Consider the following 15,552-nt stretch of genomic DNA (forward strand, 5'->3'; position numbering starts at 1 on the left):
TCCAAGTGGTTCAAGTTACTACCCCCTCGTTTATTCTGTAATATCATCTGTAACACCCTGAACCTAAAAGTATGACCTATATTTAAACTAACATGTCTGGCCAGCGCGTTCTGGGTGTTCATTTTCCTGATATCGTATGTATGATTGTATATTCTGTCTTTTAACCTCCTCGCTGTCATGCCCACATAAAACCCTGTACATTTAAATAGATTAGATTCTTACTATCGCATGTGGCATAAAACTTGGGTTTGAACTCAAACATCATGGTAGGGTGAACAAAATGTTGTTCAAATGTTATATATCTACACATGTTGCATCTCATACAGCAAAAAGTACCCATTTTATTTATATTTAATCTGTTGATTCTATCTTTTGTGTGTTCCTTACATAATAGCCTTTTTAAATTCTTACTATTTCTATAGTTGAATCTTGGTTTATGTCCCACTATATTCAACGTTTTAGCATCTATAGTGAGTACACTCCAATGTTTGCTTATTATGTCCACCACTTTCCTATTGTCATTAGTATATCTCGTAATAAATGGGGTTATAATATCATAACTCCCTCTTGATCTATTATTTACATGATTCATTATGATTTTAGTATTCTCATTTATATTATCCATAATAGAGCATCTAACTTTATTTATCATAGATTCATTATACCCCCTGTCTAAAAACAGGGTGTGTAAATCATCAAGCTGCCTCTGTAGGTCAGGATTCTCTTTACATAACCTATATATTCTGACAAACTGTCCTTTAACCACATTAGGAAAGACATGTCTGGGGTGCATGCTACTATAACATAAAAGTGTATTCTTCCAACAAGGTTTTCTGTATAGACTAGTGGAGAGACCACCATCCATCATCCTGGTTATTTTAGCATCCAGGAAACATACTTCTCTTGCAGAAATTTCTGAGGTAAATCTCAAAACATCAGTAGTCGACTCCAAGAAATTGATAAACTCTAAGAGATCCACCTCAGTTCCTTTCCAAAATAGTAGTATGTCATCCACAAATCTTTTATATAGTAGCACTTGTTGGTAATATGTGCTACTAAATAAAAACTCCCTCTCCCAATAATGTACCACTAAGTTCGCGTAAGAATTGGCACAGGGGGTGCCCATTGCTACCCCCCACTTTTGTGCATAAAGTTTTTCACGATACATAAACACATTATTGTTGAGGATGGTATCCAATAAAGTACATACCAATAGCTCTTGTTCATTCGTTACCCCTTCTGTTATTGATAGCATACTCCTAACGGCTTCTATGCCGTAGTCATTGGGGATTGCTGTAAATAAATTCCTTACATCTAAAGTTACCATTAAGTAAGAAGTATCTTTAAATTTATCCTTGATGGTTGATATATCATATATTAGCTGATAGCTATCTTTTAAGATGCTCGGAATATTACGAGCAATAGGTCCTAGTATGCTCTCTAGATATTGTGATATCCTTTCAGTCACCCAGCCCTCACCTGCTACAATAGGTCTCATGGGGAGGGGAAAAACATTTTTATGTATTTTGGGAAGACCCTTAATACGTGGTATTGTGGGAAATTCAACCAGAAAAAAATCATATAGCTTCTTGGTGACCTGCCTGCACATCAATAAATCATAAATATCATCATATACTTTGTTAATGGTTTTCATGAGTGATCCAAAACCTATCTCTACATAAGTATTAATGTCACATAGCAAAGTCAACATTGCATGGTCATAATCTACATCATCCATTACCACTATCCCTCCCCCCTTGTCAGCAGGTTTTATTACTATATCATTATTAGAAGTTAGGTTACTCAAAGAGCTTCTCTCTTCTTGGGTTAAATTAAAGTACATGCATCTAGGTCCTTGTTTAGAAAAATATGCATAGAAATCATTCTCACATAGATTAATGTAACATTCGACATTAGTTGGTATTTGTGGACAAAAAGAACTTTTACGTTTAAAACGATCTATCAAACAATCATTATTATTTTTATTATTAGCGTACATTAACTTTAATGCCACTGAACATCCAAAAAGTCTGAGATCAACTAAAAGTTCACTGAGTTTACTTGCCTGAGAAGGAATGAAAGACAGTCCCTTATTTAAAAGATTACATTCAACCAGGCAGACAGCAGTCAATATGCAACAACGGCCTGCAGTCAGCAGATAAACATTAGAGCGGCAAATGCTGCAACAGACCAATAAGTACACAACGGCCAGCAGATAAATATTAGAGCAGCACACTTACACAGTTACAGCCAGCACATAAGACTTTTGCACACAGATTTTAATGCACAATTATAGGATTATATAGGCAGCAGATAAAGAATGTGCACAAGACTTACGAACTACATACGGACTTTTGCACAGTTAAACAGTTCTTCTTTCTTGCCAGAATAATGCACAGTTACAGGCTGATAGATAACAGCTGTTTTTTTTTTTTTTTTTCCTTACCTGTCCTGGAGGCTGGGACGTGCAGGCGGACTCTGAAAAATTTAAATTATGCCGCCTGCTACTGTTATATTCACTATTTCCGTTGGAGTCCAACAGGCAGTAGCTGATGTCATCACGCAGGCCCCTGTAGGCTGGTGATGTGTGGTGACGTCAGCTAAAAATTTAAAGTAGTAAAAAAAAAAAAAAAAAAACAACAGACTGGAAATTAAGGAACCAATCGGGAATTCGTGGCACCCCAGTATTTTGCCCTCAAAACCGGTAAATACCGAGGAATTTGTTATGGTTGAGAGGTATGAATATAGACAACAGTACAGGGCAAAGTCAGTGCACATCCAAGAAATAACTGCTTTCTGTCTCATCTCAGTCACCCTGGAAGTCATGTCTGCCTTTTGGCAGTGGGGTTTTTATCTCTGATATTAAACATGCCTTTCCAAGTAGGAGCAAGTAAGAAGCAGTAATATCAGAAGTTTTCAACGTACTGATATGGCTCCCTGAAGAAAATAGGGCAGTATACGGTAATCACTAGTGCAGAGATATTTGGTGATAAAGACTGTGTTGACAGGCAAAGGCTGGTGGATATAAGTAAAGGGGAATAATAAAGTGCTTGCTGACAGTTAATATTCATACATTAATGAGTTTGTAATCTTTGTAGGTGTGCATGAGCTGTCTCTGTTTGTGAATCGTATATATTTATTATGTTTGTGTGTGCATAACTCCAGGCACCCCCCATGCAGACTCAAGCCATAAAGGACTTGCCCATAAATGTTTACATATAAATAAGTGCTTATAGGCACTTGCCTATTGTTAAAAATGTCTCTATCCTTGCCGCAGTTGCTTGAGATGGTAAATAAAAAAATAATAAGGACAGAACTAAATATGTATATTTGCTTACCTTTTCATCTAGGATGCTTTGAGTTTAACAGTACAATAACCTCATTATTCTTTTCTCATCTTCAGGTACAGTACTGCTGCCCTTTATGTCATAAATAATCCTTAAATGAGGGAGCTAACCCTGAGTATTTACCAAGGGACAGGTTAGCCCATAGAGCATGGCCTGGGTTTGAGTTAAATACAGTTATTCACTGTGGTACATGAATTGGAAGTTTCACTGCAAGCCTTTCCCTTTTCATTCTCACATTTAATTGACTATATTTCAATATTTGTGTAATTTTAGGTTTGCTTAAGCATATTAAACACATGGCATGGAAGACCAGAAGAAAAATGGAATCCACAGACGTCAAGCTTTTTACAAGTAAGGTTTTGAATCCTAGTCACTAAAATGTGTGTGCTTTCCAGCAGCAGGTTAATTTATAAAAGTGAAAATGTTAAATTGCAGTGAAAATGAATGGTAAGACAACATACAGATAAAGTTGAGCAGTAATACTTTCTAATAAGGAGTTTTCTGTTTTGTGTATTACACACTAGTAACAAAAGGATTTACTTTCTCTTGTTTTCTTCATTTGCATCCTGCAGGTACAGTGGATATAAAAAGTGTACAAATCTCTGTTAAAATGCCAAGTTTTTGTGATATAAAAAAATGAGACCACAGTAAATAATTTCAGAACTTTTCCCACCTTTAATGTGACCTATATAACCTGCACATTTCAATTGAAAAGCAAACAAATCTGTTGGGGGGGCATATCAAAAATATAAAAACATACAGTATGCTGGTTGCATAAGTGTACAATGTGCTGGTTACATAAGTGTGCACACCCTTAAACTAATACTTGGTTAAAGCACCTTTTGATTTATTTACAGCATTCAGTCTTCTTTGGTAGGAGTCTATCAGCATGCCACATCTTGACTCGGCAATATTTGCCCACTCTTCCTTGCAAAAGCACTCCAAATCTGTCAGCATCTCTTGTGTACAGCCCTCTTCAGGTCACCCCACAGATTTTCTTTTGGAATTAGGTCTGGGCTCTGGCTGGGCCATTCCAGAACTTTAATTTTCTTCTGCTGAAGCTATTCTTTTGTTGATTTGGATGTATGCTTGAGGTCATTGTTGTGTTGAAAGGTGAAATTCCTTTTCATCTTCAGCTTTCTAACAGACGCCTGAAGGTTTTGGCCTAAAAGTGACTGGTATTTGGAACTGTTCATAGTTACCTCCACCTTGACCAAAGCCCCAGTTCCAGCTGAAGAAAAGCAACCCCAAAGCATGATACTGCCACCACCATGCTTCACCATGGGGATGGTGTTCTTTTGGTGATGCAAAATGTTGTTTTTGCACCAGACGTACCTTATGGAATTGTGGACAAAAATTTCAGCCTTAGTTGCATCAGACCATAATACATTTTCCCACATGCTTTTGGGAGACCTGATGTATTATTTTGCAAATTTTAGCTGGGTCTGGATGTTTTTCTGTGTAAGAAAAGGCTTCCGTCTTGCAACCCTACCCCATAGTCCAGACATATGGAGAATACGGGAGATTGTTGTCACATGTAGTACACAACCAGTACTTGCCAGAAATTCCAGCAGCTCCCTTCAGTGCTGCTGTATGTGTCTTGACAGCCTCCCTAACCAGTTTTCGTCTTGTGTTTTCATCAGTTTTGGAGGGACGTCCAGTTCTTTGCAACGTCACTGTTGTCCCACATTTTCTTCACTTTTTAATGACTGTCATTACTATGGTCCATGGTATATCCAATGCTGTGGAAATTTTTTTGTACCCTTCTCCTGACTGATATCTTTCAACAGTGAGATCCCTTTGATGTTTTGTAAGCTGTCTGCAAACCATGGCTTTTGCTTTAGCAGGCAACTGAGTAAATGTCAGGAAAATCCTACTAGGACAGCTGAACTTTATTTGGGGTTAATCAGAGTCTCTCTAATTGATGGCAGATGTGTACACAAGAAGACTGAGTGCTGTAATTAAATCAAAAGGTGCTTCAACAAAGTATTAGTTTAAGTGTGTGCACACACAACAAAGTATTAGTTTAAGGGTGTGCACACTTATGCAACCAGCGTATTGTATGTTTTTTATTTGTTTTATTTCCCTCCTAACTGATTTGTTTGTTTTTCAATTGAATTGTACAGGTTATAGGTCACATTAAAGGTGGGAACATTTTTGAAATTATTTATTGTGGTCTCATTTTTTTATATCTGAAAAACTTGGCATTTTAACAGGGGTGTGTACACTTTTTATATCCACTGTAAATGCATTTTGTAAAGTGTTGCAGAATCAGTTATGCAGATAGCAATTATCACACACAAAAGGATTGGAGCTAGTTACAGTTTTCTTTATTTTTTTACTGTGTTGGGTTATCTGTGTTGTAAGTATAGAGACATAATTTATTGCTATTTTTTTTCTCTGTATTAAGCATAGTATAATAGTTTATCTTTTTTATCTCTTCCCTATTCTGGCCAGAGGAGGTTTCATGTGGAACTTGCTTTTCCATTTTGGAGTGACCTGTGATTCTATAAGCCTCTTAACAGGTAATACAGAAACCAGAGCAAGGTCAGTGGGCACACTGGGCAGTCCCCAGACTGACAACACTTTCAACCTAAAGTTCAGGACCAAAAGAAAAAAAGAAAAAAGAAAAATCCTTGCTATAATAGTTAGTACACAGAGCTACTGAGTACAATCATTTAAGGACTTATGGAATCATGATATCAGCTGTGGCTTCTTAAATGAATGTCAGTACTGCACTTGTGCAAGTGATGATGGTGCTCCCTCACAGCTTGTGCTCGGGGCAGCCACCTCCTTCACCATACATTAGTTATGGTACTGAAAAAATACATTAGTACCCTGGCTTCACAGTGGAAGACAGATGCATGTCTTTAGTACGGTTCTTTCCTGCCTGGCAAAGATTTCTCCCATAAGCATTGATGAGCAATCAGATGCAGCTCCTGATTGCCTGATCATGTAATGTATACAGTATGTTTATAGTTACATTTGGGTATGTGGTAATCAGAATATAAAAACGTATGAAGAGTCAGCATTGTTTTTAGACTTGTTCCTCTTCGAGAATATTTTAAACTCCGTGATACAATGATGATATATCTGTAAGAAATTAGATTATTGCCGATTTCTAGAGTTGACATTATTTGCTAATTTGTTCTTTTTTTCCACAAATTATCTGACCCTTTGCCTGATTTGACTAGCTCTGTCTGCCTGTTTTTTTTCTTTTATTGTGTATATTTATCTGTAAAGTTACAATTGCAAGTCTTGCTGCTGGTATAGATTTTAATTTGTATAAAAGTAGTTCATCCCTAACAAAAATACTTTAAAAACTAAAAACTTGAATAAACAAAACAAAAAAGAATTCGACCGGCATACACAAGCTTCATGCTAAAAACGCTGGTTTATTAAATGTTAATACACAAGGCAGAGCAAAACACTATGACTAAGCACTTTCACTTCCACAGGCATCATCATAGTCATGTGCTTTCATTCAAACACACCTTACATGCTTTACATCACTTCCACTTTTCCAGGGTCTTCAGAAATTTAACCCTTGCCATACCTAAACATTTTCAGTTCTGTTGATAATTTCACTTGGGTCAAGGAATACAGACATAAAAAATGCATTAAATAAAAATAATGAAAAATGAAGCATAACACTTCACAAAACTGTAATAATAACCAACTTAAACATTAAATATATGTACTGTTGTGGCTCAGTCTTACAGAACTAGCAAAACCACATCCCTAGTTTAGCTGATGCTGTTTTTAGTAAAGTATGTAAGTTATCACTCTTAAGTTCAACCTTTCTCTATTTCAAAGACTTGCGTTAGCCTATTTAATTTTTTTTAGATTTGATATTGGAACTCCTGTTAGGCTGTTAGCTCACATGATTTCCTATTCCACTGTCCCCAGCTCAGCTGTATAGTTTTTTTTTTCTTTTCTTTGCTCAGATACATGCACACCTACTGCAAGTGCCTCCCTGGCATCACTCTTCAGTCGAGGAAACTGTTTAGCTCCTCTGGTCTTCTAGTTTCTCCTCTTCAACTCTGTGAGTTTTGATGTTTAGCATGGAGAAATTCTATCATTAGATAACTAAAAACTGACACCTTTCATGTGTTCTTGTCACAAAATTGTGAGCCCTAATCCAGAACAGTATGGTTTGCTATATTTGGCAGAGGAGCATAATGTCAGGCACAGCTGTATTTGCTTAAGTTTCAGCCTCACCACAAGCAGAAAAGGAAGGGAGATTCTTGAGGCCTACCTCAGAACTGTGAAGATTACAACATTTACTGATGCCTGGTACAGAAACCTGCAAGGAGGGACTTTGTCACAATCTTGAAGAGGTGTTGTAATTGAAGACCAGAAAATGGCCATATCCTTTTCCTGCCATATCTGCCAACAAGATAGCCTTACGGTCCTTATTTTTAATCATATGTCCTTAATTAGTAAGGGGTTAAGTGCACTTCCTCAGGAGATGCACCCCCCCCCCCACCACCACCTTGCAGAGTGCATCCCAATGTGTTTGCAGCACCTCCTCACAGTTGTGTGTCTTAACATGTTAACTTTCAAGACTTTCTTTGTGGACCAGTTCCTCAAGTTTATTTCCTGCTTAGTGCTTATGACCAAGGAGACGTTTGCCTAGACCTTTTCTTGAGCCAAGCAAGATTTGCCAGTTATGGTTGAGGGGAATCATGAAGTCCCTTCTCTTCCCACAGGACATCCCTGGATATTGGATATTTACCATTTGTTTGACATTTGCTAGGACTTGATATTCATCATATTGATCACTGCTGCAGTAACCGTAGCTGTATGGGTTATATCGTGTCAAGGCTATAACAGGCAGACAGCTTCAGGACACCTTCCATGCTCCCAAACTGTCAAGACAGCTTGACCTGAGCTGGCTAAAAGTCAAGTTTGGGTGGGAAGCCCTTCAGAGCTGTACTGTCACTGGAGATTATGCTCCTGTGAGGCTTTCAAGGATCAGCAGTCAACTTGTGCTTTCCTTGATGAGCACACAAGTTCCCTAAGGGAAAAAAAAAGCTTCTATTTTCTTAATTTTGTTGATGTTTTATTACTTTCCTTTTCAGGAAATCTATTTTAAAGCTAGGAGTGTTATGTTGAACAGACTTTCTCTCAAGACTGTAACATACTTTTAATCGGCGCTCATTTTTTCCGTCGTTTTAAAAGTGGTTTAAAGTAATTGAGATCATTTATTTCTGTGGGTAATTTGTGTTTGTTTAACTTTTGTGGGCTGGCATGGTGTTATAAGGTGCTTTTTCTGTGGCTTTCTGTCAAACAAGTAATTTTTGTACACTGATAGTGTTTACCAGCTGTTGCTGCTGGTCTTCCCTGGGAAAGAGGCACCATTTTTGGCGTGATCATTTAACAGACTACTGGTACCACAACTGGTCCTTCTTCCAGCCACAAAAAGAAAAAGATTAAGCAAACAGCCTTTGCCATCACAGCAGGCTAGCAATTTGCTTCAGCAACAGGTAGGTGACTCTGCTGTGGCAATTTGTTATACCCCAGACCACTCATCTTTTAACCTGGATCCCTCTGGTGTAGAACCTACAGCCACTATGGACTGGGGATTAGCCACGTCGTCTTCAGCTGTTGGGGTCCCCCTCAGTGGACAAGAGAGAACCACTCTTATTGGTCCTGGAAGAGGGATCAGTGAAGGTTTCTCTGCTGTGCCCTTCCCTAGAGATGCTGCTCCTGCTGATAGTAACATGGCAGGCCCATTTTCCTGTCAAAAAGAAACAGAAAACCAACTGTGTGTCTACTTCTCAATTTTCTTTGCATAGGAGTAGCTTACTGGGTCTGGCTTAGGGTTTAATTCAGGCTGTTGATCCTACTTGTAAAGTATTTTCTTTTAAAAGAAAGAGGGATTCCTCTCTTCCTGAAGAGGTTCAAGTTTCTGAATCTGAACCAGAAGATGCAAGACAGATACAATGTTTTCTTAGATTTATGATTCATACTGCAAGAGCAGCTCAATTTCTGATTCTCCTTGTGGGAGGTTCTGTTTCTCTGAGACTGTTTCTAGAATTTGCCACTGTTTTCAGTGGGAGAATATTATGAGTTGTTACAGAAGTATTTTCCAGAATCTACACCATTCCTCCGGTTCTGTCTGCTTTAGAGGATGTGTGTATGTGTGTGTGTGTGTGCTACTACCTGCAATTTTCCTGAGCCGTCTGCCTCTAAAAAGACAGATAGGATGTATAAAGTTCCTCAGTTTTTTAAATTTTTATACAATATTCCCAAACCTGACCTAGCAGCTATAGCTTTAGTTGATCTCACTGCTACTAAGCACTTAATTAATTCTAATCCTACTCCTTCTGATAAGGATAGGGAAAATATTAATAGGTATAGGAAAAAAGTGTATGCTTCTACAGATTTGATTTTCTGAATTTTGAATTGTCAGGCTCATATGTTCAAGTTTGTCCTGACAAATTGTGAAAGTGTGAGGAATGTTTTATCTGTAGAGAAGCCTGCTTTTAAAAAACTTTAGTTTCTTCTATGGCACTGGTCACAAGTCATTGTTTATAATATGTATATGACTCTTAATACTTTTTCCGGGGCTACAGTCATTGGTGCTGTTTTAAGGAGTTTTGCACGGCTGCATTCTCATAACCTTCCAGATGATGATGATGATTTAAATTCTTCCTCAGAGATTGTGTTTGTCCCCTCTCTGCAGAGATGATCAGAAAGTGTGATGAAAGGGGCAAGCTGATTCAGGGCAACTCTTAAGATTTTTCAGCCCTCCTTTTCCAAAATTTTCAAGGGATTTTCTGTCTCCTTGTAGAATTTTGAGAAAAAAAAACAGAATAAACATTCTCAACAAAATACAGGTAAACAGATATTTGAGAGGAAATGGCATGAGCATTCTAAAAAGAAGTCTTGAACCTCCCAAAACCAAGGACTGTCCAACAAGTCTGAATGACTGTTCAAGAGATCTTGTGAACCCCCTCCAATCCAGTCGATCTGTTTCTTCTTCCTACGAGTCTGAGTCTCCATTTTTCTCTTTGGCAACAAAAAGCTTCAGACAAATGGGTTCTGAAAATCATTCATTAAGGTTACAAATGGCAATGGAAGGAAATTCCTCCTTTCCAGGAAGTCATTCCTCATCTTTCAGATCAGACTGTCTTGTTTCCAATGGTTGTCACTTGCTGTCCCATGGAGTGATAAAACCAGTTCCTCCTTCCCAACTGGGGAAGAGTTTTATTCAAGGATGTTCCTAATGTCAAGAAAGAAAATTATTGGAGACAAGTTCTGGAACTTTCTTTCCTAAACCTGTTTGTGATAGTACCCAAACTCACAATGATGTTGCTTCATAACCAGTTACCTCTTCCACTTTCAAGTTTCCTGGCAGCACTAGGTTTGAAAGATGCTTGTCATCACATCCCTATTCATCCAGACTTCAGGTGTTTCTTAAGATTTTATGTGTTTGGATCACATTATCAGGTCTCTGCCGTACCCTTTGAACTAATCCACTGCACCAAGAGTGTTCACAAGTGTCTATCTCCCGTTATAGCTCATTGCAGGCCACAGGATATCTACAATTTCCATATTTAGACAACTCTTGCTTCTCTTTACAGAGTCTTTTAAGTGTCAAGAATCTCTGTCATGGGTGAGAGATCTCTTGCATAAGATGGGATTCCAGAAGAACATTGCAAAGTCTTTTTTGACTCCTTCACTTGGTATTGTGTTCGTGGGGTCTCAACTAGACACCGCAGTTCAAAGAGCTTTTCTTCCACAGGGTAAAAAAGGGATCTTTATCTGTTTCTAATGTTTCCCACTCCAACTTCAGTCACTGTGAGGAAATATCTCAGGATTTTGGGTCTCATGACATCTGTGATTCTTATGATACCCCTGTCAGGACTCCACATGAGAAAGAAACAGTGAGATCTAAAATTACTTTAGTCCCAGCATCAACACACACTATCTTTTCAAATCCCATTGCTGGTTCTTGTCAGAAGAGACATTTTGGTGGAGACAATATATATCCTTAAATCCGGATCTTCCCTTCTCCCTCCTTCCCTGCTCCAAAGCAGTCAGTCACCGTAGACATTTCAGACTTTGCTGTGGGAGCAGTTTCAGGAGGGACAAAAGTGCAGGGAGTGTGGGACACCAAGGACAGACACAAGCACATAAATATCAAGGAGTGCTTGCCCTGATCAAGGCACTCAACTCTGAATCATTTATGGTCCCTGGGATCTCTTCAAGTAGTTATAGACAATAACACAGTCATGTCATACATTAACAAGCAAAGCGGTGGAACCAGGTCATCGCCCCTTTCCAGACTCGCCATGTTACCTGGGGTTATAGCTGCACAGTCCACACTCACTCTACATGCATCCTACATTCCATCAGAGCTAAATTGCATGGTGGACAAGTGGAGCAGGACCAGGGAAGACCCTTACAAATGTAAACTAGATCAGGTGTCTTCCAAGATTTGATCCGTGGGTTGTTTCACAAGCAGACCTCTTTTCCTTCTTTCTGAACAAGCAACTGGCAAGATTCTGTTCCAGGACTCCAGGCAAGAAGGCCTGGAACATAAATGCCTTTTCTTTTCCTTGCACAGGGACATTCCTTTACGATTTCCACCCTTTCCAGTAATATTCCGGATACATCTTAAGACTCAGAAGGAATCCCCCAAGATCATTGTGGTGGCTCCCTGCTGGCTCAGACAAGCATGGTTCTCCATTCTTCTGGAAATGACCAGGTTCAATTTCCACAAACTTCTTTGTAGACTGGATCTACTCACAAAAAAGGAGTGTTTGATATGTCCTGGCATCAGTCAACTTCAACTGACTGCTTGGATGATAGGATCTTAATTCTTTTAAGGCACCTGTCTACTGAGGATGTGCAGCAGGTACTAATGTAGGCAAGAAAATCATATGTTAGCAAAAGGAAAATGTTTTGTAGTTGGTGCCCAACAACATAACCAACACCCATTCAGGGCTAGTTGTTTTCTGATTTTGCAATATTTTTTGTGGGGTACTCTGCTGTGGCCTTTCTTATTCCTCATTCAAGGTTCATTTATTGGCCATTTCAGCATGGCTGCTCATGCATGGATCCTCCTGTTTCAATAGTCTTATGTCAAAATGTTCTTGAAATAGAAGCAATAGCCTAGTAACTTCCTGTGAAAGGAGTTTTACATAAGCTGCATCCAAGAAAACCCATAACCCCCTCCTTGGAATCTTAATTTTCTGTTAGAGAAGCTAAACTTTGCTCAATTTAAACCCTGTAATCTGGCTGACTTGAGGTTCTTAATTTTGAAAACAGTTTTACTGATTGCTCTGACATATGCAAGTGGGGTATCTAAGTTGCAAGCTCCTATGGTTCATCAGCTCTATCTTATTTTCCATAGGGACAGGGTTTCTTTGAGAACTAATCCTTTTATGCCTAAAGTGGTATCTCAATTTACTTTAAGCAAAACTATCCATCTTCTCATTTTCTTTCTTGAGAAAGGATGCTCCCTACCTTGAATGTTCACAGACAACTCAAGTACTATCTTGGTAGAACTAAAATTTTCTGATCTTCAGATGAGTTCATTCCTTGTGAAGGTAAGAAGGGAAAACCTGTATCAAAATAAACTATTTCCAAATAGTTATCTAAGGCTACTATCTTTTATTATACTCACCATAACAAAACTATTCCAGGCAGGGTGAAGGCCCACTCTACCAGGGCCTTGGCTTTATCTATCCCTTTTTGAAATAAGTTGGAGTCTAGAAATATTCTGGAAGCTCCTATTTGATTCTCTGCATACTTTTACAAAGCACTATAGGCTTGCTTCCTTCTCTAGGTCTAGATCAAGCTTTGCTAGGACCTTTCTTCAGGGGCTCCTGGAGTCTTCTCCTTCCACCTCCCAAATGTAGTTAACTAAGGTGATCTACTCATATAGCTAAAGCTACTGCAGCAATTATCATTATGACTAACATAGTACAGTTTTGTAAGTTAATTTTACAATAACAGTAGATGTTTGAATGATCACTGCACCAGTAGTCACTCCCTTCCTTCATCCCCCTTGTTTTTTATTGTGTTTTTATGCTAGGATTTGGACATTTATTTTTGTATTCTTCCTATCATTGTCCTTTCAGAGCTCAGCCTCTCCCTGTCTGTCCTGGCAGGAAAGCTCTGAAGGGCTTTGTATGCACACTTGGCTTTTAGTCAGTTTGGGCGCATGGTAGGTGCCCTGAAGCTTTGGAAACCATTGGCTGTTATATCCTTGGCAGGGTACAACCCATATAGCTAAGGCCACTACAGCAGTGATCATTTGAACATCTACTGTTATGGTATGTTTAACTTATACAAATGTACTTTCTGTCAGGCGCAGCAGTGCAATCTTGTTGAACATGGGCTGATGCCAGTGTCTCTCCTGTTTTAGGCTTCAAATTCAATTTTGCTGCCTTTAGTGAGTGCTGTCTTGGGTGTTTGGGCCCTGTTACCTTGTCTGTGGTGTTTGCCCAACATGCTGATGACCTTTGTCTGGTGAGCCTGTGTCCCACCCTTCTTGGAGATAGGTTTGTTGAGCATTTCTTTTTGGGGTCCTGGCATGAAAACTTAGAGGATCAGAAGGCCTTCGTCTCTGTGATAGACAAGGGGAACAAGTACTCCCCACAGATACTTTATTCCTCACCCCTGCTGTACCCACCTTTATACCTTTATAGAGACTTTGCTAAAGAAGTGCATAGACCGGGCTGACACTGCTCTGCCTTATTCCCAGAAGCCCTTGTATTTGTAGTTGGGTAGAATAGATAGGGGTCCCTCAGACACCCCCCCCCCCCCCCGTAGAGCATGTTCTTTGTTCTGCTTACTTAGCTCCCATAAGGGCATTGACCATTCTAAAAACCTCCATCTTGTTGAGTGAGATCCTGACCAAGTGTCCCAGGGCAGACTCCTGCAAGAACCTTGTGGTCCAACATAGGGTCTAAAGACCAAATACCTTTCCATCTTACTCAAAATGAAGCCCAGTGCTCTGGGTGTGGTAAGCAAGAGTGTATTCTGATGAACAGTGTTAGAGTTCAGGTTCTTCTTCCTCACCCATCCAGATTCTAGCTATCTTCAGTGGAGTAGGCACTGAAGAAGCTAACATGCTTCCTTAGTTTTGAGACCAAGAAAGATTTAATTAAGACCCTTGATACAATTTGTTATGAAGGTTTTTATGTGGCTAGCTTTAGTTTTGTGTCTCTTGTAACACCTCTAGATTGGGCACTGCCATACTTGCTGATTCAGAATAAGGTTCATAAATTAGCAGATGTCATGTCTGAGACCAGCTTAGTGGACTCCCTCTTGGAAATGCTTTTTATTGTTTGTTTCTCCTGCTCATGAAGTTGGCCCAGGAGGTCATGTGTTTGGCTTCCTTTATAAATATACTGCTGATATCAGACTCAGACCTTACTGTTCATCTCTGGCTTGATGGTGGCCGCAGTCATAATGGTTCCATTTACACCAGCATACACCCAACCACCCTCATTCTTATGGAAGTGTCTGTTGTTTCCGAGTCATGATTTACACTCGGATATTTGTGTGGTGTCAGACCTCTATCACATGTTTTAGAGTGATGGACAGTTCCCAAGAGTGGGATCTCCACACTGATCAACTGAGGTACAAGCAGTGTTTCTTGCTCTGGATCTGAGCTGAGACCAGAGAGACCCACATGTTCAGGTCAGAACCATGCCATGGTATGGTACATAAACTGGGCAACATAAGGTTGTACCTCCTGTTCAGAGAAGTAGTGCATGGGTTGCCAGTGGATCATAGACCAGAAGCATCACCAGTATAGCTTCCGCATCTCAAAAGAGATTAATGTTCTGTCAGAGTCGCTGAGCTGCAACTCCAATCATTTCCTGGAATTTAAACTTTGGAAATAGTCTCTGGTCAAGGTCTGCCGCCATTGAGGCACCTTGGAGATTGATCAGTTTGCCACTTGAGAGAATGTTGTCCTCCCTTCTTTTCTGATTAATCCACCAGGGTAAGTCAGTGGTAGATGCATTCTTTTTTCCTCTGGTAACGAAGCTTCCTTTATTTGCCTTTCCTTTCTTCCCTCTGATTCCATGTTTTTTTTTTAAATCAGAAAAAATATCACCAAAGTTCATTCCTCAAACATTGTGGTTGCATGATGGGTGTGGTATCAGGCTGTCAGGTCCTTAACAATGGAGGAAACTCAGTACAAGCAAAGGAGGTCCCTCTGAGTTGGGATGACTGG

The 15,552-nt window shown here is 39.3% G+C and overlaps 1 protein-coding gene across 8 annotated transcripts in view; it reads left to right on the forward strand.

The window, feature by feature from the left end:
* The window catches only part of BIRC6 (baculoviral IAP repeat containing 6), a 4,524,268-nt gene that overhangs the window by 4,437,553 nt on the left and 71,163 nt on the right, over positions 1–15,552 (forward strand). For all 8 annotated transcript variants that reach the window (XM_044058419.1, XM_044058463.1, XM_044058448.1 and 5 more), the window contains exon 71: positions 3,621–3,698. In XM_044058419.1, coding sequence (XP_043914354.1) covers positions 3,621–3,698 — 78 coding nt within the window. The remainder of the gene's footprint in view (positions 1–3,620; positions 3,699–15,552) is intronic.

The sequence above is a fragment of the Protopterus annectens genome, chromosome 1.part2, assembly GCF_019279795.1.
Source record: "Protopterus annectens isolate FY-2018-M chromosome 1.part2, PAN1.0, whole genome shotgun sequence".
Classification (NCBI taxonomy): Eukaryota; Metazoa; Chordata; order Ceratodontiformes; family Protopteridae; genus Protopterus; species Protopterus annectens.